The 26,502-nt window shown below is 32.0% G+C and overlaps 1 protein-coding gene across 3 annotated transcripts in view; it reads right to left on the bottom strand.

Moving 5' to 3' along the window:
- LOC118182918 (receptor-type guanylate cyclase Gyc76C-like) overlaps positions 1 to 26,502 on the bottom strand; it is a 731,383-nt gene that overhangs the window by 334,467 nt on the left and 370,414 nt on the right. For all 3 annotated transcript variants that reach the window (XM_085814149.1, XM_085814148.1, XM_085814147.1), the window contains exon 4: positions 10,059 to 10,205. In XM_085814149.1, coding sequence (XP_085670275.1) covers positions 10,059 to 10,205 — 147 coding nt within the window. The remainder of the gene's footprint in view (positions 1 to 10,058; positions 10,206 to 26,502) is intronic.

Raw genomic sequence — 26,502 nt, 5'->3', positions numbered from 1 at the left:
TCGTGAATCACTATCTGCACTTCTCAGGGTTGTCATCTTTCAAAACTAACGGTCTTCTTGATTGTTTTCAACATACCAATTCCAGCCTTTCGAAATTTCCGGTACATTTTCCTCAAACAATCGTCGCTTCGAACTTGTTTTTATATATTCTGCGATACATTTCGGCTACACTCAGCCTAAAAAACCACAATTCTCTGCAATTCTAGATCATTAATGAAGTTTTATCGTCAAATCGGTTGATTTACATTTAATTCGTTTCCTTTGAATTCTTTTGAATATTGAATAAATGTTGCAATACAAGTACAACAAAAATATTGAATTTGCTGGTTTACCTTTTTGAAGAACATTGTGTGAGAATGTTATTGTGTACGTTAACAAAATACCATTGTTTTCTTTTCTTTAATGAATGTTTTCAAACATGCTTCTTAAAATGAAAAAAAAAAAAAAATGTTATGAACAAAATAGAATGAATATTTAACTGAAGTGAAACACTTACTGCTGCGAGTATTGCTTCATGTTTTGTTAAGATTTAAAGAAGAATTCAATTTAAATAATAGCTTATGTAAAAAAATCTGAAAGCTTTCAGATTTTATATTACGCCCCAAAGGACTTTTTTTAACGTTTTGTGTGTTACCCAGGTTTATTAAATATCATTCTCTTCGCGCTTAAACCATAAAATTCAATTCAGCAGAAATGTCACAAAATGACTTAAAAAGAGCATATCTTTAAAATTTTCGATACACAGTCTCGAGCGCTGGAGATAATTTTTTTTTTATTTCCTTCGTAAAGTGTTGCCATGGTTCGCTTTGAAATCGTTGAGCTTCTTAATAATAAAAGTCTTTAATGTTTGACAAAATATGAAGTAGATAATAAAACAAATTCCAAATTTGAGCTTCCAGATACCCATATTCCTGTGGAAACGTACGTTATTGAAAACTGGATTGCTCTATGTACCGTTGTTTTATCACAATCCCAGAAACATACATACATCCATGCAGATTCTTTATTATTTAATTTCTTTAAATATAATGTAGAGCTCTAACATTTGGTGGAAAAATTTGAAAAGTGAAACAACGTTTGTAGTGAATCAACTAAAAATGCCTAAACGAAATTAATAGTCCTTCTGGGCAAATTGCCCCTTTCGACTAACAAGAAGTTCTGTTTACAAATAGTAAAATCTTTCACGTGAACTGGGGAATAGACACCCAGTGAAATCAGTCTCTGATAAAATGTCCATATGAGAATCACTAAAAATACCGCTTTCTTAGCATATTTAGTCTTCAGATATATACATATATATATATAGTAAGAACAAACGAAAAAAGACCTATGTGGTCAAAAATTTTGCGCATTGTGCTGCAAAATTAAGGAAATTAGAAGATAAATTTAGTACGCACGCTAAAAAGTTACCAAAAACTGTGGCTCCGTGAAAATTTCAACATAAGCATATTTAGTTGCTATGAAATGTGTGAAAAAAGAGAAATATACAATATTTGAATATTTACAAGTAATATTAATAAAAAATAGTAAGCTATATGCTAAACGTATTAAGTAGATTTAAAACACAGTAAAATACTAATCAATTGATCGAGGTAAAAATAAAAATAAAAAATAAAAATAAAAATTAAGAAGCGGTAAATATATATATATATATATATAGTTAAAAGTCATTAAATTGTAAGTAAATAATGCAAAAATGTGTAAAATATGTATTTAAACAAGAAATAACTCAAGTAAATAAAGTATTATTATTCTTATCACAAGAGATAAAACAAAATGCTGAAATTTTCCTTACAGATATCTGCAAAGTATCACAATATCACACAGTAGTTATATTTTAAACTACTAAAATGTTAAATAGAACGCAATCCAAAGCGCAGAGAAAGCTAATCCGATTCACCGCGAATTCCCTACAATCAATAATAATAACTAAGTAAACAACTCAACTGAGATGTTTCTCTCTCGCTTTTTAAAGCTTTTTAAACGAGCACGAGAATGCTCTGGTAATTTCTGTTTTCTCGAATTTTCTGGCAAGCAATAGAGTAGAATTAACGGTCGCAGCTAACACTGTAGTCAGTTACATTTATCCAGTTTAAATATAAATTACGAGATATCTATTTATTAAATGTTAAATGCGCATGCTCATATTTTTTTACATTTTCGGCGTAGCTGTCTCTTAAAAACTCGTCACGCGCTGCATTGCACGAGGAAATAAAATAATTTCACTTACAATTCTACTAAAAATAGCTAAATAAATGCAAAATTGGTAACAGTATCTATGAAAATCTCTACATATAATAAAAGAAAAAATCTGTCTGTGTTTGTGTCTTTTGTTCGTGTTGCGCGTAAGCTTATAGACGCAGAGCTACGAAATGTGGTACATAAGTGCATCTAGACAAGGGCCAGTGCACCTGAAAGCCATATTTTCAAAATTTGAACCAGATTGTTTTTATTTTATTTTTTGGATGAAATCGCATCATTTTGAATAGTTCCATTCTTTTAGAAATGGGGTTGTGGCAACAGATTTTCATTCAGTGCTTTGGATACTGGACTGCTGACTGTTGAAAATATGGGATAAAATGCTACTTTTTCTTTTGATTTTTGGACACGCACATCGCAATCTTCTTTTTCTGACGCGCATGTGTCTTGCAAGGCACAAGAGAAAAAATTTAATTTTCTTTTCCCCCTCTATCTCTTTATTAGCTAGATGCAAAGAGCTTTGTATATTTTGAATTATGTCGTCCACAAAGCACAATTTTGATCGATTATTGTTTTCCGATGATAGTTTCATTCTTTCAGAAATGTGGTTTTGGCAACAGCTTTTCATTCATTGCTTTCATACTGGACTGTTGACTGTTTTCTCTCGAAAATATGAGATTTATTGGTTATTTCATTCACATTTTTTATATTATGTTTTAATTATACATAATTTTAATTATATAAAACTTTTGCATGATTTTTATAGGAAACAGAGTTCTTAATTTCCTTTATACCATTTGAATTCTTAAGATTTTGCTACTGGGAAGTTAGTTAATTTATTTATTAGGATAAATAATATTTGTATTAAGGAATATTGCTTATTTCATTGTAATTTTTTATATATAATTCACTTTTATTAATTTTTTATAACGTTGTTCTGCAGAGTAAAATTCTGATGCAGAGTTTTTAAGTTTAACGTTTAGTGTTCGGCTTTAGGCATTTTTCCGGTACATTTAAAGGCCAGACGAAGGTTAGCCGCGTAGCTGCTAGTATAATATAAAACACAATCCGTTTATCTACTCTTTATTGTACTACTATATATTGCCAGCCTCAACGATAAGCATGTGTTTGCGCTTCCCGTCGCGAAAGGGGTTAAGACGGACAATCCTTCGTGCTTTGAAGTTTTTAATTTTCTACATACCTAGTCAAATGCTTTAACCCGTATCTTTATCTTTCGCTTTAATCATGCTTTATTTTTTGCTTTAGTAACCAATCAAACGAATGGCTTCTAAAATATCTGGGCAATATCGCGTTTTCGTGCCAGAAATTCATGTATTTAACACGGTAGAAAAAAGTTCGCTCTTTACAGGCAAAAGTTTTGTAAAGTTACAGAAATCAAAAAGTTACAGAAGAATTTCCTGTAATGGTTACATAGCAAACTGTAGCGGTAACAGCTGATTTGCTTGTAGCATTACAGATAATGTTTCAGTAGCCGCGCGGAAGAATCACGTGACTGACTGGAAATCAGCCAATCAGGAGAAAAGTGTTTGAAAGCTAGTTGCAGAAAAAAAACATGGCTGAATGCATGTTGGTTGTATAGCGCAGGTAAATAAGAAAATGTTTACAATTACTGCTTGAAATATTTTTTGTTCATTTTATGTAGATTATTCTCACGCACTTTGCACTGTTATATGTAGTGAGTAAGTATTTAAACGTTTAAGCTTTGCGATTAATTAATATCAGTGTTCGTAATGTCTAATGAGTTGAAAGAGTGCAAAATATTTATTCCAAATGCAGATCTGATAGTAGTATTTTGTCATTGTGCATCCGATAAATTACGCCTTAAATTGCCCGTATTATTATTTAAAACTAATTATTCCAAAATTTAATCACTGTTTGTGGTATTTAATTGAAATGGTAATGTGGTTGTTGAAAACAAAACTAATCATGTTAGCGTTCTTTTCCAACCGTCTGACCAAAGAACGTTTGACATCTTTTTCCCGGCAGGCCTCGCGAGAAACGTTATATAAACATTTAGAATTCTGAATGTAATGTATATATTTTTTGCTTACTAGGTTTAGTTTATTCTTTTTCTAGGATTATCTAATTAGTTATACCTGGTTTATAATTCAGTCTAATATGTTTATGTACGAGTGTGTTATGAAGTAAAATTACAAAAACTTGAACAACGCGGTCGAGAATCTCGTTTATTCCTTTAGTGTAATAATATTTTTTTCAGTGGTATTAATTTCTTACGAAAATATTATAATTCCAAAATGAAGTAATTATATTGATTAAAAATATGCCGTATCATACTTTTCGTAATGTTTTGTTTTACTAACTAGATGCAACTTAATTATTCCATATATTTTAATATACCAATATCAACAGGGGAAAAATGGAAATGACCTAAAATATTTTTCTAACAATTCGTTAAACTAATTATAAAACAAAACTAAAATTTTGTGCATTATTTCCAAAAATATCATTTCATTAATATTTTATAAATGACAACATATATTATATTGTATATATAACTACCATTGCATACTTATAAGTTTTTAAACATTTAATGGAGAATTTATGTTGATTTTATTTTGCCCAGTTTTAATACAGTTTTGAAGTATGATAGTCTTGTTACTAGGATAGCATGAATCTGCTAATACAAGTTTAATACATTTCTTGACTAATGTTTCTCTTATTCATGTAATATAATATATAAATCATAAAATAAGTTTTCTTAAAAATAAATTATTATTGTTTATTGAAATTTAAAACAACTCTGTATCTGTGTGTTGTATTAAAAATAAAATAATAATGAATTTTTAATGAAGTATTGATTTTAGCATTAACAATGTAAATATATATATATATATATATATATACACACATGAATAAATGGAAATGCAAGCTACTTTTTCTTACAAAACCGCCCATGAATATATACTTCCCTTTAGGCTGATAGCCTTTGCATGCTTTGCCATATTCTATCAATCCAAATGATGCAAATATGCAGAAAAGTTTACTTTCTTTGAAAGTTAATACCGGAAATAAAATTCAGTGCATTTGTAAACTACATTAGTTCTCTTATAGCTTGGCATTTAATTGCCCAATGATTTACTAGTCCAAACTAAGGCAGAATTCAGATATCGTTCAAATAAAAGAAAATTAATATGGTCTGATTTTTAGACGTATATGTGAAGATTTATTTTTTTAAATATTATTTTAAGTCAACCAAATTAATTTCAAATTTAAGTAAGTATTCATGCCTTTCAGTAGCATTATTTTTAATACCTTAAATTAAATAACTGAATGCAATATTTCTTGTTAATAAAAGAAAAGCAATGTTATGAAAGACTAGCGAAGTGGATTTGCAAGTTCTAATTACGAAAGGTCCCATGCTTTAAGGGGTCATTTTAAAAAATACTTAATTAAAAAAAAATATTTAACGTAAAACTTCCAAACTTCACACATGTGAAATATTAATTCTATATATATTTTATCTCATTCTTATTTTATTAATTAATTTCATAGCATTTCGTGTGACACTAGTAGTAATTATTAATTAAATTTTATGCAGTTTCTGATCTATGTTTTGATTTTGTTATTAATTACGTTAGTTTACATAAGATTTAAAATTATGTAAGGTACAAAAACCTTCTGCATCTATTAATATATGCTGAAGTGAATGAAATTATGCCAGTGAAAGTTTTTAAAATCAAAAACAAATTTCTGTGAAAAATTAAAGTTATAAATTCTAAATGCAAACAAAGGAGTGAATTTGAAAGTTATCAAATAAGCCAAAGCGTTGGTCATTTTTTCAGTTTTGCAGAAGAATTTTTATACTTTGCAGAATGGGAATATGATATTTGGATTTGTTAGTATTAATTATTACAACTGAATTATTGCAACTTACATTGCAACACGTAATTTAGCTTAAAATTTATTTAAACTTAATTTTCTAATTTATTTTGATGATGTATATTTCATGTGTCATAAGTCTTTGAAATGAACTTAATTCTCATCCTATTTATTTACACAATTTTTTTAAAGAAGAAAAAGTCACATTTGTTTTGCTTAGTTGCACACGAAGATACATGTCTATATATATAGAGAGAGAGAGAGAAAGAGGAGTTATGTTTACTTGCAGACTTTTTCCCTCCTTTTATATTATAGTATGAAAATCAAGGGGGAAATTAAGCAATCAATTTAATTTTGAAGGATGTGATTACAATAAGATCATAACCGATCAAAAATATTCATGAATGAACTACTGGTAACTATCATAGTATTATTATTTAAAAGAAACCTACATTCCAATAAGAACGCTTAGTAACATAACCATTTAAGTTATCTGATAAAAGTAATTTTCATTACTACTTCCCTATACCTTGAATTTCACTCTTAGTATTGCCCACTGCTACTCCCTAGACCTCAAAGCATTTAATGCATCTGGAACTGCAATTTGTGTCTTCTTCTACAGCATGCAAGTTATCACCGTTTAGTTTGTACTGCCACGAGCAATGATCTTCAGAATTACCGTATTGCGTTGCATATTCCACCCCACCCAGCTTTAGAACCAGATTTTGAAAATTAAAAAAATATTTACATAATTTCCCCCCTTTTAATGCATTCAGAAAATGAATATCCCAAGATTTTAAAATGGATTCATCAACATAATGATTGTTTTCGTCATACTAACAAAGGCAAACTTTTGCACACTTAATGCCCCGTTGAATCTTTCTCTTCTAACTGTTGAATATTATGTCAGCCTAATACAAACAATGATCTATGATAGTGAAAGCAAATACCAACTGCCATTCACTGTGCAATTTTGCCATATCAGCTGAATGTTCACCCTAGCAAGCATCGGACCACAACCTTCTCTAATTATTTATGTATGATCTGAGGCCTAAGGATTTACAAGAACAACAATGAGAATGACAGAAGTTCAAATTATAAAGAAGAAATGAGATAACTTATTAGATGTTGCAATTATGTGTATTCTTATTGAAATAGAGGTTTCTTTTAAATAAATAATATTGTGATAGTAGTAGTTTATCCATGATTACTTTTCATTTGTTATATTCCTACTGTGACTGTGTCCTTTGGAAATTAAATTATTCGTTTAATTTTTCCCTCTTAATTTTCGGAAGAAAAAATTAGTAAAAATAAGTGGGAATATGGCATCAAGAGCATTAGATATCCCCATTTTCTTAAAGCTGTTCACTATTATTGTTTCATCAATAATAGGCCATGCACCCAAAATCCACTAGCAAATCAGTTAGTAAGATGAAAATGACCACTATGCGGACAAAACATTTAGGGTAACTTGTTTTGTGAGCGCCTTAAGGAAGACAAACATTACCTAAATCATTAAAACATATTCAGAATCCTGTGCTAAAAGAAAGCTAGGGGGAAAATGTTGTCCGAGTCCCAGTGATTCCTTTGGAGGAATATGGAATATTGTTTTAGAAATTTAAGGTAATAAATATAATATTTTTCAAATGCTAAAACAGTTCGAGAAATTTATTCAAGTTCTGAATTCTGAATATAAGTATACTGTATATTATATTTAATAACTATGGTGGCTTCATTTATGAAAATATTTGAATATTGGCTGTTTTTGTACAATGAACCTTCTCTAAGCTAGCTATACGTGATTCCTGAAAATTTTGATCTTTAAATGATAGTGGGCATCCTAGAGAAGTTATGTTTACTAATTAGTTATTTTATGAGGAATGCTGGTTAAATTTAAGCACATGTTTAAAACATCTATTAAAATAATTTTTATAAGCTTTTTAAGAGCATGATTATGATTTTAAAAGAAATGTTTTTTTCTTTATTTAGGAGACATGGTTTACAAAGAGGGGAAAAACCATTCATTTTTTCCAAGCAGTCGAAACGAATTTTTATGAAATGTTTATTAAATTATATTATGTTATTTTTTAATTAAATCGTTTTTTCAGGTTTTATGTAAGGTTTATGAATTAAGTAATAAATTATTTTTACTTCTGTATTTTAATTAGCATATTATTTGCTTCATAGTGTTTCAAATAAAATTACAAATTCAATAAACTTCTTAATTAACATGCTGTAATATAGAGAGAGCATAAAGTTTGTTTTCCGTTGTCACATGTTTATTTCACAATTTTGTTTGCGAATCTCGAAATTTATAATAACTAGGAATACTTTTTTAGTATCACTTTCGAAATGGTAAATATTAAGCTGAGATTTATTACATATTATGTTTGTAAAAAATTTGTAAAAAATTATAGGTAAAATTAAAATGCATTAAATTTTAAGCTAAACTGAAGTATTAATTTTAGAAATAAATTTCTTAAAGGCATACTTGTATTAAGAATTTTAAGGGAAACAAGGCTTTAAAAATTAAGGTAAGTTGGCAAAGTTTTATGCTTATTCAAAAAGCATGACATTAGGTTTTTAACGAAAGACTTCTATCTGTTAATTCAAAGGAAATTATTTGAAGGTAAGTAAAAAAGTTATGCATTATTTCAAACAATAGCAGACTGTTGACAAACACTGAGTGCAGATAAGAATAAAAAGATTAGTTAGACGTTGTAATTCAAGCATATGAACAAAATTTGAATTCCTTGTAGTAACAAAATGAAGTTCATTGCTATGTTGAATTCTTTAATTTACTGAAAATGTCATTTTTTAGAAGGAGAGAATATATTTTTGAAATATGAAGAACAGCTGTTCTGAGTTCTTCATAGAAATATTTCACAAAATGTCTTTTACTGTAATAATATGATCATATCAACATGCAACACGTTTACTCATATAAGTTAAATCTAAAGCAACATGGGTCTATTTTAGCTAAAATTACTAAAAAGAAAGTTCTAGAACATATCTTATTAACTGACACTAAAACATGCAAATAAAACATACTATTTTTTTCAGCTATTTTACAGGGCAAATATAAGGAGTAGCATATCAATTTGAACTTTTAAATTAATCAAAATGATAATATGAAAGGCCTTTCAATAATATCAGACATAAGTTTCTCTTCATAAAACAAAAATACTCTGCAACAGACTAATGTTACTTTTTGAAAAAGAACATTGCTATTGAAAGCACATCTTTTAAATTAATGCTATTCTGAGGTCAAATTGACTAATTTAAAAAGCCAAACTATTATGCTTCACTTGCATATATCTGTATAATGATAGACACATGCATATATTGTTTTACTCAAAACATCTTGATTTCAATATATTTTATTATAATAAGCATCATTGTAGACAAAAAATCTATTACTTTTATAGACATATCCTTTAGTATTATCTATGAAAAATATATTCTACACACTTAATTACTTAATGGGATATTAGAAGGAAATAATCTGAAACCTTTACAGATACAACCATTGGAATTTTACGTAAGAAAATTATCTTCTACTCACATAATAACTTGCTATAATAATACAAGCAAATAACCTGTAACGGTTACAGATATATCTGTTGAGATTTTACATGAGAAAAACATGTTCTTTTTACATAATTATTTGCTGTAATATTACACGCAAATAATCTGTAACCATTACAGATATATCGTTTGGGAATTTACATGAGAAAAATATGTTCTACTTACATAACTATATGCTGTGATATTACAAGAATAAGATCTGTAACCATTACAGTCAAAACTCTTGTGATGTTACAAAGAAAACACCTGTTTCTGTTACTTAAATAACCCATGGCATCCCAGTTTCCATGAGTTTTCTTAGTAACCTTACAGATTTTGTTTTACAGTGAACACAGATTGGATAATAGCTTTATACAACCACATTCATTATAGACATTAAGAACTTCAAAATATTGAAAACTTTCACTTACGCCAGAAATACCTGTAAGCGTTAGGCAACGAATAAATGTGTAGGTCTATATATATGATGACGTATTCCTTGGAGTCGAGCAGCTTCCGTATCTGAAGCATAGTCATAAACTGGATCAAATCCGCTTCGTTACCGAAGAAAATATAGACTGGAAAAAAAGATAAAATAAGTATATTCGCAAAAGCATTTAGACGTCACATAACATTCCCAGCAATTTTTATTCCAATAGTTATTAAAATTGTAATATTCATAAACAATAATAAGTAATATAAAAAAATTTTAAAGTCAATTCCTACTTAGTTCAAGAAATTATAATTTTATTTCAGTTAGTTTTTATTACGATTATTAACATTTTTTCGTTTCTAATTTTAGAACCTAATGGTAGTATATAATTTCTCATTCTATAATTTCATCTCTTGTAATGCTTAAGCATTCCAAGGAACCTTTCCAGTGAGTTTTTCGAGCAGTCCAATTCTTCAATTCATATTCCATCTAATGATTTCACACGTCTCGAGGCGACATAGGCTTGACCCGCTACGAAGAGTTTTCATTGTAGATGTATTACCGCATAATTTATAGTGCTATTTATATTTTTTAATAAGCGAGGAACAATTTAAAGGGTTATATTTCAGACATATTATTATCACGTTAACATAGAAATATGGGGAAAATTTTCACTGCGTAATGGGGCATGACATCCGCTTCAACCAACTCTATAAAACTACCATTCTTTAATTCCATACACTTTAAAAATCTTTAGAATTCTGTCTTACTGTTGTCCCTTATTTTTGTTAAATATTTAATCCCATTGATCACAATACTGTACTATTATTTATAAGTTGTTATAAGATTAATTTTTACAGCACGTGAGAATTCCTAATAAACGATCATTATTTGTAAGTCTTAATATATTAAAAAAAACAGCATATCTTTATTTCCGATAAACAGGAATCAATAAACAGGAATTGACTTTAATGTGTGAAAAACTATGCAAGTTTAAAAAAGTGTATTTCAACTCGAGTAGATGAATAAAAAGTATTTCATTAATGATTGGAAATTTGAACAAGATATAGGGAGAGTGTGAGCTAGTAGTAGGAATTTAATGAAGTCAAAGCATCGAAGTCTCTTATCAAAGAATTAATATTGTTGCGTTCGTAATATATTGAATGCACAAGTCCGATAAAAAGTTAATAAAATTTATTCTTATCACAAGAAATAAAACAAAACGCTGGAATGTTTCCTCAGAGATATTGGTACAATATTGCTCAGTATGATCCGTAGCTATCCTTTAAACTTTAAACTACTAAGAAACATTAGAATTTAACACAATCCACAGCTTAGAGAAAGCTAATCCAATCAACAAAATTACAGGAGTTGAGTACGCAATTTAAATAAGATCAGGTATCAGATATCATGACTTTATTGCTGGCATAAAACTTCTAAAAATTATGACCAGTGTAGTAATAATTGTACCACATTGACATTTGCTTAAAAAAATAAGATGCACTATTTATAAAGTACATCATCGCACAGAGGAGCAAATACAAAAAGAAAAATCGTGAGTTTAAATACACTAAGTAATATTGGACGATAAAATAAAAACACAAAGTCCTTTGATGAGAGAAAAATACCGCAGTTGAAGCGAATTAAACTAAAATGTTGCATTTGCTAATTTAAAGTTAATAGACTAGAAATTAAAGCTAAAGTTTGAATGATAGTAGTCTACTGCGGAAGTTGCTATTTCGAGTTGTAGAGACATTAGGTACTTTTGAAAGCAGGATACATAAAAAATGAGCAATTCCCTCTCACGGACGTCTAGAATTCGCGTCGAGCGTGCTGACCACAACACCACGAAGGCATGCTAAGAAAGCAGGAGAAATGGACTAGTACGACAGGGAGATTTGGCGGTTGGGTATGTTAGATTTTTTATATCTTTGATAGAAGCCCTGCGAATGCTGCGAAAGATTTTAAGCTGTTAAGGCAAGATATTTTAGAACCCAAAATTCCTCTCCGAAACAAACCAAAACAACCTCAAACAAAACAGTTACATAAAACCAAATAACTATATTTAAGTTTTCAAGCAAACATTTAAATTTAAAACCAAACTTAGCCTTTTAAGGATAAAAGAATAACACAACCTAACTTAATTTTAAAGTTAACAGTTACGGCTTAAACTCAACAAATTAATAAAATTCCATTACTGAAAATCAAAAGTAAGAAACAGTAAATTACTGATAATCAAAATAAAAAACAATATTACATAACGCAGGTGAAATCATTTTAAGCAAGCAGAGAACCTTCCATGTGCAGTAAGAATTTGATTGACATCTATCTACATCTCCTAAAACTCCCAATTCCTTTGCTAATTTTCAAACAACTTAGATAATTTTTGTTTCTTTCGGGGAGGTTCCATCCATTTTGACAGATGCATTTCCATTCAGCCGAACCGCTGACTCTCGGTGTACCTTCACCTGGAGAGACCTGGAAAACCCGCTACGTTTCTTCTAATGTCCGCGAAATGGACGAGTACGACAGCGAGATTTAGTGGTTAGATGGCGCACAAGCTTTCATATATTTAACAGATGCCCGCCGACTGCTGCGAAATATAGGAAAGAGGTTTTAGCACTCTATGTATACCTGCTCAAGAGTGCAACTGGCTCTTAGTTTCTTTTCTTGGTTGATAACTCTTGTCCATCTAAGGCTAATCTAGTTAAAGATTTTCTGGAAAATACGGATATTAATAGCATGAATTGGACAGCCATATATCTAAAGATCTAAATTCTAATCTGTTAGTTATGGCATTATATGGAATTACATGGAACATATATACGTTGCTCTGGGGAGATCAACTGCATCTTCCCTTTCCCCATCCGAGAAATCTCCAAGGTTTGAAAGCACCGTTGCCGCAGATCTAGAACCGAATGCCACAGAAACTCATACACTATATCATTTTCAGTATGAAGTCACTATACGAGAGTTGTATGATTGTTAGGGGGGACAATACTCTGTATTCACATTTGTTGTTACATATGGCTTCATTGGAAAGATCAATCCAGACATATAAAACAGCTCAAGTATCACACAAGAACAATGATAAAAATAAAAAAGAACAGACATTTAAAGCAAGAATCAGACTAAATGAATATGGGAACAAAAGTAAAAAGTTAAAAATTTAAATAATAAGGAAAGGAACAGAAGAGATGTAGTCTTCTGCAAGGAGTTTGTGAAAGCTCAGACATTCCAGTATAGTTTACTTATATCACCACGTTTCTGAGATTCTTTATCTAGTTCTCGGCATATAAGAAGGAGATCGGCATTCACGATAACCGAATTGTAAATTTGGCATGTACTAGATGGAAAAATGCCATTTTTATTAAGACGATTTCGAGGCTTGTTTGTCGTCTGAAGTTTGCCGCAGCCTCTTTACGGGGTTTCGGACAAAAAGTTTTCCAGTTGTCTTTTCCAGGCCCAGGATTTGACCAATGATGTTGATGTCTGCTCAGATTTAAGAGTATCCATTAATTTCTCAAGAATATGCTTTTTAAGTGACTTTGGAGGAAGTGGTTTGCTGTCTTGTGGCGCAAGTATTCCTCTCTTGGGAGTGAGACAGCCTTTTCGTTACCGTCGATACCTACATGTGAGAGGATTCATTGAAAATCGATTGTTTTGTTGTGTTTATAAAGAAAGTTCAAGGTTTGTCTTATTTCTGAAATAATCTGGGAATCTGTGTCATGATTTATAACTACAGCCTGAATGGCTGCTTTAGACTTAACATTAACCTTTTCTGCAGCCATAAGCAAGAGCATGTGTACGTACCGCGACTGTTGTGTAGTTTTTAATTTTTTCAAATATTTTTTTTTTATTATATCAACATATGTGCATATCAGATTTCTTTAAATTCAGTCCACCAAGATTTGGATATAGTCTACCAAATGTAAAACTTCTCTTAAATTTGAGCATAAGTGTCTTTGGGTGAACTTATAAGGTATTTCTTAGCATACCTTCGTGGTGTAGTGGTCAGCACACTCTGCGTGTATTCGAGAGGTCCGTGGTTTGAGTCCCGGAGAGGACGTTGCACATTTTTCCCTTCTCCAGCATCGAAATAACCTAATGTCTCTACACTGGCGCCCAAACTAAAAACGCTGATGGAGGATGATTATCCACCATCTTATCCAGGATTATCCATCATTAAGGGGGAAGTATATAAAATATTTTCCCGCCTTCTTAGCTTGCCTTCGTGGTGTAGTAATCAGCACACTCGGCGCGTATTCGAGAGGTCCGTGGTTCGACTCCAGGCGAAGGAATTGCACATTTTTACTTCTCCAGCTTCGAGATATCCTAATGTCTCTACAACCTTATTGCACTATTTAACAATGCACAGAATAACGATTCATACACAGTTTTATAGATTGAAACACGCACAAAAAATATGGAGCGTTTTGTATTTCATCTATCGTTATGCAGCCATGTTGGTGGAGAGGATTTTAAATTAAGCTGTTTGTGCAGAAAGATCGAATAAAACTATGTTTCTGATACCTGAATTTGAAAAAGTTCAAGATTTAGTTGAAGTAGCTGAGTATAAAAATGCCATAATTAACTAGATTAGAATAATAAATGTAACCTTGAGATTTCCATCAAAATTGCTTAAGCAAAGTTCTTCCTCCATGAATACCACAGAAACCGCTTGAAAACATTTCATTGAGTAATTACAGTGTGCAATCCGTGCCCAATAAAATAAAATTTGGGTTAATGTTGATATATATGGTAATGTATAATATACAGTATGTTCGGAATGATATTTATCGCAGAACACAGAAGTGTTATAATGTTTCTCTTTATGTGTGAACTTTGAGCAGATGTATCTTCACCTAACTACAACCTTCTTATTTGAGGCTAACAAGCTAAAGAGAAGAGTTATAGCTTAATACAATTCGGTAAATGCAGTTAAAACTAAAAAAAAACAATCAAATTAAATCTGTCTAGCATGTCATAATGATGGCAAACTATAGACTATGACAGCTTAATAGAATCTCACCAGCTGCTACGTAAGCGTCGCAATTTAGCTAAACTTCACTAATATGTAACTAAACTAAATATGTAAGTTCACGTATATCCTAGGAAATTTTGAGTAAAAAGCTCTAATTCTTTGCAGGTGTGCCTAGAAATACATCTACTTTAAGAAGATGTTAAAAATTTAACAGTTACAATTCAAAATATTTTTCTAAAAATTTATAAAAATTATTTAAAAATAAAAATACAAGTTTAAAAAATAAATCATCAGAAAAGGGAGAATTGTATTAGGAATGAAACTAAATTTTGGAATGTGAAAGGAAGAATCAACAAAATTTAAGAAAACAAGAGATATTAATAAACGTATACAAGATTCAATTAACATGGTGGAGCTAAAATTTTGTGAGTCAATTCTTCAATAACGACTCGTGCGATTTTTACAAAACCTGGCAGTTTGGCATTATTTGAGAAGTAGAATCGAAATATGGAAAATAATGATACGTTATTTAAAGAAAAAAGTTCGATTTTATGTTAAAATACCTATATTAGAACAATGCTATATATAAATTTAATACATATCGTAAATCGCGCTATCGAGGCATGAAAAACGCAAGTTGAATTTCGTGAATCGGGCAGTAGGAAGGGAAATATAGAACTGTCCTTTTTTTTTTTTTTTTAAAGTCCAAAGGAGCTTTGTTCCTGAAGGACTATTGCTTTCGTTTTGCGATTTTGCACCGGAACCATATAAACGACACATCACTTTTCAAATCGTTGCCACCAAATACTATCGCCCTGTATTATATTTCAAGAAACTAAATAATGACGAATCTGCATGAATGTATATATCTTTCTCGCATTGTGATGAAACAACGGTACCTAGAACCATCCATCCAATTTTGAATGACGTAATCTTCGTACGAATATGAGCATGTGGAAGCATAAACTTGAAATTCGGAATTTGTTTTATTATCGGTTTCATATTTTTTGAAACTTTAACAAAATTTTGATTAATAAACTCAGCTATTTAAAAGCGAGCAATGCAACACTCTACAGGAAAAAAACTTGTTTATCTCCGCAGCGCGCGGAACTATGTATCGGAAATTTCAAATATAGGCTCATTATAAAATTATATTGCGATATTGCTGTTCAACTGAATTTTATGGTTTAAATGCAAAAGAACATGGTATTTCATAAATAAAGGTAACACACAAAACGGTAACAAACGCCTTTTTGGACGTAATTTAAAATGTAAAACATTTCCCCCCCCCGCAGTGTTCCTGAACACTTCTGTATCTTACAAAACACTAATATTAGATTTGAAAATTACTGGCAAGATTTCTCTCAAACTAAACCTGCCAAAAATAGCCACAGAATCATATTTTTAATAAGTAATGTGCACTTCAAAAATTGGGTAAAGTTTTACAAAATATGAAATAGATAACAAAACAAATTCCAAATTCGGGCTTGCAGATGCCCGTACTCAGGTAGAGACGTACGTTATTCGAAATTCGATGGCTAGGTACCGTTGTTTTATCATAATGTGAGAAACATACATACATGTATGCAGATTCTTCATTATTTAATTTCTTTAAATTTAATACAAGTCTCTAATATTGGGTGGCAACAATTTAAATTTCAATTACAATTTAAAGTAATTCGCCGTTTGTAGTGAACCAACGCATAATGCCAAAACGAAATTAATAACCCTTCTGGGCTAACGCCCTTTGGGGTAAAAAAAAAAAAGAAAGACACGCGCTGCGCAAGAACAAACGGCAGTATTAACATGTAAGTATTTCACTTTACTAACGCTGTCGTTGACAAGTCACGTGGTCTTGCACTCTCGTGAAAGATGATGCGATCGAATTCTTGCATCTCATCGGTTTGGGAAAAGCAAAAGGCTTCGACATGGCCAGATGAGGGGTTGCTATCAAAAGTAACTTAAATTTCGCCATTATTTTTCAGGCGCCCTGTTTGTTTAGAATCTTTCTACGTAAACTTAGAATAAATAAAAAATTTAAAGCCTCGAAAGAAATTATAACTAGAAATACATTTGTCGTAACTTTGTCCGCTTTGCTGTGTAGGAAAAGAAAGTACAAAAAAACTTATCGCTATATATTTTCAACTTCACCATTACTCAGAAGCGGGAGATGGCATTCTTTAAAGCATTCTCGTGTTCTTAAATCTTAGGTAGAACCTTGAGTCATTTGGACAGAAAGAAAGAAAAAAAAAAAAAAAAAACCTTCGTTGCACATGTGTGGTGAAGCATGAATAAATGATTTCCGGAACTATATATCTTGATTTTTTGACAAGAACTTTCTGAAACATTAGATTACATTTGAAAGTGATGAAAGGAAATTTTCGATTCTTGCCGTGACTTCAAACGCAGGTTGGTTTCTGTCAAGTACACAGAATGTAATGTAACCTTTCAATGCTATATTTACTATTCATGTATTTTACTTTATTTTGTACTAGCGGAAGCATCCGATGTCTGTTAAATTAGATTGAGAGTAATTTATCTAACAACAGAGAGAAGCATACGGTTGTAATTCTTCTCTAATAATGATGCAAAGAATACGATTCATACTCATACATTTTTCACTCGGATGCAACATAAAACCAAGATAAAAATTTTCCATAGAAAAATAAACTAGCTCTCTCTCATTATATCGGCAACAATGGCGCGCAGTTTTGAATGATTTTCGTCTTTCGAATTAAATGGTTCAATTTCATCCGATATTTCACCTATATTCATTTTTTGACGATTAAATGGGGCCAGAAATATATATTAATTGATCTAAAATCAATAAGGAGAACAAACAAATGGACATTCTTCTTAAACTATAAAACCAAAAATGTGATACAATTACACAATACAAATACATAAAACATTTTTAAATAAATGCTAATACATTCTTGAATAAGTACTAAAACATAGCTGAGTTATTAAAACATTATACAAAAGTGATTACATCTTATGGAACTAATGTGTGCTCCCAATACCTGTACTTTATACCAATACTTGATAGACCAATAACTACCATTCAGAAGTCAAACAACAAAAATCAGCGTTATATTTAAAAAATTTTCACAGGACTAGTTTCGATGGCGCCACTTGCTTATTCTTGGCCAGGCTTTCTTATCTTATCTAATCATTATTTCCTATCTTGTTCATTTGCGGTTTTGCAGCTGAAGATGATGGTTCGGTAAAACCATCGAAACTAGTCCTGTGAAAAATTTTTAAATATAACGCTGATTTTTGTTGTTTGACTTCTGAATTAGTATTTATTCGGCGTGTTATTATGTCTCAATAACTACCATATTATTACATAACTATTATTACAGAAATGCATTATACAGCATAAACAAATACAATATATTATTAATCTACTTCTTCAAGAGTATTTTTACATAGTAATGCATTATACAGCAGGTACAAGTACAATGTTTTATCAATCTACTTCTTAACGAGTATTTTTTTGAATTCTTAGGTAAATACTAAAACCTGTTTCAAGTACTGATACATTACACACATGCAAATTAACTAAAGCTAAAACAGCCCTTACTCCGTTAGGCCTGGAGTTAAATTGGGCCTGTATGGCAGAAATGGGCAACTGATTCCATGCTGCTTCAAGTCGATGCCACACTTCATCAACCGTATTAGCTCGAGAAGGGTGACGGGCCAGTCTCTCAGCAACCCATGACCAAATGGTTTCTATGGGTGGCAGATCTGGAGACCAGGCAGGCCAAGGCAGCAATCCTGTGTATCCGGGAAGATCAGAACATGTGGTCTTGCATTATCTTGTTCGAAGATGGCGTCTGGGGGCCTCGAAGATAGGGCAGAAACACTGGACGTAAGATGTCAGAAATGTACCTATCTGAATTTAAACTGTCGTCAGTCCGACTTAGAAATATGCGTGTCGTGTACCCAGTGGATGCCTAAATCATCACACCAGGTGCAGGGCCCCTATGCCGATATCGAATGCAAGCAGACGACGCGCGATCTCCTCGAATACTCCACACACGTATACGGCCATCAGAATACTGCACGCAGAACTGGGACTCGTCTAAAAAAGCAACATTGTGCCAGTCCTGTATCCAGCTTTGTCGTTCGGCTCAACAGAGACGCCTTCTCTCTTTTTGCTTCATTGTCACGGGAAGACGAAGTAATGGTCGCCGTGTTGATGGTCCACGCTGCTGCCAAACGTCGACGCACCGTACGAGCGGATACTGGGCGTGCTGCAAACCTCCCCATTTTCCGACGAATGGTCCGTGATGTGGTCGTACGGTTTTACAGGTTTCTACTCTCTGGCGTTAATCATGGGAGGGTGTTGAGATCCTGCATGCCGTTCAGTAAGACCCTCAGCAATCCATTGATTCCATACTCGCATGACAGTGGTTGGATGTCGACTCGTGCAATGGGTGATATCACGGAACGTTAATCCACACTCTCGATAAATAACAATCCTGCTTCTATCGAATTCCGACCTTGTTGGTAAGCATTTCCTCTTCTTATTCGAGGCATAATACGATATTCTGCGCAAATTCCAACCTTACAAAGCGCTTTCCGAAAGACAAATCCGCTACACAACTTTTCTTTTATGCAGTGCTTCAGATGTCGTTTCTCCCTCCTGCGTCGCTTAAATGCGCTGAAATACTAATTATTTCCATATCATAACTTCTTTTTCCTTTGACGTGATTTTGACGTTCCTCAGACCATTCCTTCCCGGTATTTCAATTATAATGGCGAGCAGTGTATTTATTAAGAAGATTCAAACGAAATTTGTTTTACTGTAATATTTTCTATGATAATCTTCAAAAACTGAGAAGTACTTGAACTGTTTCATTTTTTAACGCGAAGTTTTAAAACTGCGATATTTTTCTCCTTGCTTTGTTTCCTCACATAAACAATATGACGATGATTGGCCCTTTCGTTGTTTTCTTCGCAACGTTTCTGTCTGTAACTGTTTTAAAGTTAACGAATCGCTATTTTTTTTTCTCCTTTGCCAGGTAAACCGGAGTTTTGGTGGATAATCTGCACTTAAGAGGTTGCGTTGCATAATTTTCAACTATAGGATAGAAAACTGCTTTATTTGATTTTGCAGAATTGTCTTTCAATTCATTAAAAACATAATTAGTTTTTCATAGCAGAAGGGATTTAATGGGTATGCAGCACTCATATTCGGTGTGAATTAAAAATAACTTACTTACGGCATCTCGCTTATTCACTCGGGATGTAGCGGTAGTTCCCAAACTTGAAAACGGTATGTTCAAACGAAAAATATTGGATTTTGTTGAGACAGAGTTTGGATAGTTCTTCGAATTATTTCGGTGCAGTTGAGCAGTTAGTTGAGTCAACAAATAGAGAAACGTGATGTGTGCAAGTAACTTGTAAAAGTTAACAAAAATAAAAATCGATTCAAAATAACCGACGGTCCTTCGACCGATGTCACCCGCATGCAAATGCTTTAAAAGTAACTGAAAAAAAATTTCCCCTGAAAACTTCAAATTATTTTCTAAGTGTTTACTATGGAAATATCAAAACGCTAAGCACATCGTAGAAGCATTAGGAATTCTGTTGCTCAAAGACATGAAAAATGAACCGTGCCCTCGCCGGGACTCAAGCCACGGACCTCTCGAATACGCGCCGAGTGTGCTGACCACTACACCACGAAGGCATACTAGAAATACCTTATATACTCCCCCTTTTAAAGGGTGACTGGCTGCCAAATCCTGGTAGTGGTGGAGAAACATTCACCATTTTTTTTTTTTTTTAGTTTGGGTGTCACTGTACAGACATTAGGTGTTATTTAAAGCAGGAGAGATGAAAAATGAGCAATGCCCTAGCTGGAACTCGAACCACGGATCTCTGGAGTGTGTTGACGACTACACCACGAAGGCATGCTAAGAAGGCGGAAGAAATATTTTATACGATTATGAAGGTAATGTTTCAATAAATTCTACAGAATTGCTGGATAATTAAGATCTTGGAGTGTGGCTAGTATACCGGGCCACCAAAGATTATTAAAGACGGGCATCATGTCTAGAGAAATTACACAAAGTGTTCCAATTTCGAGTTATAATTACCTTTGATGATGGTTATAAGATTGTCCAATGCATGTCCACTGTTCCTTTATTCGGCGTAAACCTAAATTGGTACTGATGTAATAGTTTATTTTTCAAGACAAAGTATGAAAGTCTTTGTGGGACTTGTTTGTCTGAAACTTTTCCCCTTGTAGAAAGAAGGCATATTGGTCGGCAAGCGCTACAATCGGATTTATCGTTTCCTTTTTTGGGGACACAGTACTAAATTAGCAGCTTGCCATGACTCAGGAAAATTGCAAAACTTCGTGATATGTAAGATAATTTCGCTCTTTGCCAGATAAGATTCTCCAACTTATTCTGAAGCAATTTCATCGACAAATGGTGCTCTACTATTATTTGTCATTATCAAGGTATTTTTAATCTCCTTATGTGTAAAATAGGGATCAGTTTGAGTTGTGTTCTTGAACTCGGCTTTTTCTTTTATCGAAGCATGATGTGCAGTCTCTACAGCACATCACATCGTGGAAACTGATAGGAAATAACGTATTCCGCTGCTTCTTGGACATTCATTTTAAATGAAGAATATTTTGAGAAACATTAAATCCTTATTACTTCCTTGTACGAAGTAAAGGAACTATTGTATTCACGAAAAATTTCAGGTATCGTATTTCAACGAAAATATCCATTTTGACGATATCGAACGCAATTTAACCATGTTTTTGCGTGACATCCGTACTTATGAACAGAATAAAAGGCTCTTTTTCCACAAACGATCTATAAAACTGATTTAAAATGGATTCAGAAGAGATTTTTTCATCTGTAGGTAGGTACGTACGTGTGTACCTATTTATCTCGCATAACTCAAAAACGAATAGCCTCAGAACGTTGAAGTTTTGTATGTGGGACTGGTATAACATGCAGATGTGGACCTCCCGTTTTGGTTGCAATCGGCCGCTTCAAAATTATACAAATTATATGTATATATATAGAGAGAGAGATCCACTTTGTTACTCGGCTCCGTGAGCTCCGTTTCTTTATTTTTATATGTTTGTAAATTGTGCATTATTTGTTTTAAAAATGATTCAACTATGCTGTTCTTTTCTTTCGGTTAAGATATTTTTTGTCTCTAGTTAACGTGCATGTTTTAGTTACAGAATTATCAACAATTTAAAGTGCGGCTAAGACTAATTTTTTTTAAACATAGCAGCCTTATTTGTTTACATTTGAAACTTTGCAGAATAGTGGATTTTCTGCCAATCTAGAGAACTTCGCAACAACAAAATGACGTCTTCTTTCATTATTGCGAATTAAATTTTGCTTAAACCATTCTGGAATTATCATTTTAGTTATTAAATTATGCCATATATCGGTTCAGCATAGCGTCCTTGAGTGTCTTTTTGCTGCGTGAGAAGAAAAGTACACTTTCAGTTTTGTGCACCGAAAAATCTGTCTTCTACCCCGCTGGCCTAATTGCTTGGTTTTGCATGAAACTGTAATTTTAATTGTAAAAATATTTTTTTCAATTGTTTGAACTGCATTTGGCGTTTCCTGTGTTTCTATATCTTTGAATTCATAATATAGACATTTTGAGTTTTTAAGTACTTTTGCCTTGTCGCGAAGTGATGACTGAATTAATTAAATGAGAAACTCTAATAAAATTCGAAGAAATAAGTTTTTCATATTAAGAAAAAATACTGTCGCCATATTTCGGACAGAGGAGAACGTTTGCGAGTAACGCATGCGCATTAGATAAGCGGTGATGAATCGTCTGAGAAAAGCCGTTTATTTCCGATTTATTTTATTTCTTTGGTACATCGTTTAAGATTTATTATAGTATTTGAACAGAACTTGTGGTAATTCTTCAGAAGATATAAATTTTGTGCATTCCGAGTTAAAAATTAAAGACGTGTAACGCTTTTAAGTGAACGTAGCACCAAAGCATCGCTATGGGAAATAAATATAGTGAATTTCAAAAAGCGCATTTATTCTATTGTAGTTTATTCGCTATCGACGAAGTGGATTGAATTCAATTCAATTCAATAAGTTTAAATGAAATGCAGGAAAAAATGCGTATAATTTAATATTCGGTACAAGGAAGTCACGTGGTGTATACATCCGATTTTTTTAAATGAAATTCACTAATTTTTGTCTATGGGTAAACTCAGCATTTTAAATAGACAAATGTGTACATAATCTAGTTAATACAACGCTCTATAATTCATAAGCCAACAAAAATGTTTTTGCATACAAAAAATAATCCTTTACGTTATAACCATTGGAATCGTGTGTTTTCCTATGTCTGCAGTTTCGTAGCCCTAATAAATAGGAACTTTAGTTCCAAATACTTTTTTATAAAATTAATACATATTTCCCTTCAAAGAAACTGAGAACATATTTCTGTTAAATCATGAAAGTCTTATTAATTTTAAACTTTGAAAATGACATTCTCTCAGAAATATATTATTTATCAAGAACTTATACGTCTAGTTTCACGCTCAAATAAACGATTGAGATGAATTATATTTCTTTTAATACTTACCTGGTTACTGCATTTGCGGTTATGACTGCAATACTTTGTTAATTAATAATTTCAAAAATTTGAAATGGATTCCATTTTAATTATTTGTTAGAATTCATCTGGCAACGTAAATAATACTCGAGTTTAATTTGAAATGCTTAAATCAACATCGCTTAGCAACGTGATGCCTTTCTTCTATATAGGCAGATTCTGAAAATGATATAGATAAATATCGCATATTAGTTTAGAACATGTGCCGTTGAGCTGACATCTGATCTTGTAATAACATCTTTTGGGATTACTTGCGTTAAATTATTTTCTGTCGGGGACATTTCATTTAAAAATTAATAAAATAATGAAAATTTTACGGAAACACAGACTGGAATAACATTTATCATTTGCACTAGAAATGTTCGAAATTATGCCCTTTTGCGATTTTTGATTTATTCAAAAGGATAAGTAGAGTGGCAAGCGATGTACACTGCAGGGAAGGGGGGAAAAGAAGAAAAAAGGACAGTTCTATATCTCTCGTTTTACTGGGCTGGTTGACGAAATTCAAATGATGTTTTTTCATGTTTAGAAAACGCGACTTCAGATATATATTAGATTTATATATAGCACTGTTCTAATATAGTATTTTGACACACAATCGGACGTTTTTCTGAAGTAATGAAATAACATACCAATTGTTTTCTATATTTCGATTCTAAGACTCAAATTATGCCAGACTGCCAAGTTTTGTAAAAATCGCATGAGTTGTTTTAAAAAAAATGATCTCTGAAAATTTTAACTCGTCGATGTTAATTGAATTTCACATACATTTACTGATGTCTCATTTTTTATTAAACGTATTCGATTCCTTCTCCCAGAATTCGAAATTTAGGTTACTTCCAAATAAAATTAACCCACTTTTTACGATTTATTTTTAAAATTTGTATTTTTAAATATTTTTTATAAAAATTCGGAAATTTTTGGGAAGAAGGTTTGAATTATAACCTATAAAACTTTTACTATCGTTTTAAGGTAAATGCATTTCTGAGTATGCCTCCAAAAAAGTAGTGTTTTTCTACTCAATATTTCCTAGGATATACGTGAATTTACATACTGGCGCTTTTCAAGTTTGGCGTATTTGTTATAAGAGATAATAACGCCAAATGTGGTTTATGCATTTTTGTACAATTATTTAAAATAATGAACGATGACTTTTTTTTTCCGCTGGTTTACAATGCAAAAACGGAAAGGAAAATAGGCTGCTATGAATTAAGAAATTGGCCAAGTGAACTATTCTTGGCGCAAACTGAAAAAAAATCCGAATTTCTGAAAACAAATTTGTCGATTTCTCCATAAACGTCGCACCAAATTTTACGAAATTTAGTGTTTAGGTGTAATTTGAGTCGTAGAATCGAAATATGGAAAACATACGGCATGGCATTTTAGAAAAAAGTCCGATTGTGTGTCAAAATACCTACATTACAACAAAGCTGTATATAAATCTAATACATATCTTAAGTTGCGCTTTCGAGATATGAAAATCGCAAGTTGAATTTCATCAATCAGCCCAGTAGAAACGGGAGATAGAGAACTGTTCCTTTTTTCTCGCACTGTACATACGTGCGGACAGACATCATGAAAATATCCCTTTTAAACCCAGTTTACAATCCATTTTGGAATATAGGTTTGGTTTATAATCCATTTTCGAAGTCCTTTAATCTGTCCGTACGTAGAGAGTTCATAGAAAACAATAGTCAAGTTAGATTCGGCAATGATCAAAATGGATATTTTCAATGAAATCTCATACAAAATTTTTGCGATTTGAATATTTTCTTTACTGTGAACAAGGAAGTACAAATGCTGTCTTTAACTGAAACTAAGACTACTGTAATGTTTTATTATTTAACACGAAATTATATTTATTATCCTTGATACTAGATGAGCAACGCCACGCCATATTTGTATCGTGTAACCGTTGCTGAGAAACGTCAAAAATGTTTAAAATTGTATTTCTGAAAGTTTTACCAGATAGTAGATGATTGAAAATTTATCAAGAAAGAAATAGTAGAAGTTAGCTAGAGCGTGATTCTGTAACGGATTAAACTGTATTTTAAATTATCTATCTTCGTGAACTGAGAATATAATTGATAATTTATTAAGAAGCTCACCTGTTATTTCGTTAAATATTACAAAATACATTTCACTACATTAAACCCGTTGAAATCACAAGAAATTTTAAAATATCCCTACAGTTTCTCAAAAGGCTAAAACTAACCAGTTTTCAGTAAACTTCTGTAGATTAATTTTAATAGTTGCTTGGAAATATTTGGATTTGCTCCTAACAGAAGCAGCAAAGAAATGATTAAATATCTTCGTTCCCATTACGTTAGTCAACTTCAGCAGAGAAAAGACTTCAGGCTATTTTCGAAAGCGCCTGTCTTACCTCGCCGTTCCATTCATTCCGAACGTTTAAGGATTTAACAGACTTTAAAGGTATTTTTTCGAAAACTGCGTTACAATTTAGACATTTATTTTATTCTCTTGCTCTGTAGAGTCGTTAGGTTATTTCGAAGCAGGAGACCTGATAAATGAAAAATGCCCTCATCGAGACTCAAACTTTGGACCTCTCCAATACGCGTCGAGTGCGTCGATCATTACACCACGAAGACATACTAAAAAGGCCGGAGAAATACTTTACATACTCCCCCCTTTTAAAAGGCAACTGGGGATTAGAGGACCCAACTACTAAAAAAAAGGTGGAGAATTATCATCCACCACCTTTTTTTAGTTCGGGCGAGACTGTACAGACATTAGATATTTTCTTGAGAGAAAGAGAGATGAAAAAATGAGCAATGCCCTTGCCGGAACTCGAATCGCGCCGAGT

This window comes from Stegodyphus dumicola, chromosome 3 (assembly GCF_044657685.1).
Source record: "Stegodyphus dumicola isolate Sdum_Otavi_A_Nest chromosome 3, ASM4465768v1".
NCBI lineage: Eukaryota > Metazoa > Arthropoda > Arachnida > Araneae > Eresidae > Stegodyphus > Stegodyphus dumicola.
This window is presented reverse-complemented; position numbering and strand designations above follow the sequence as displayed.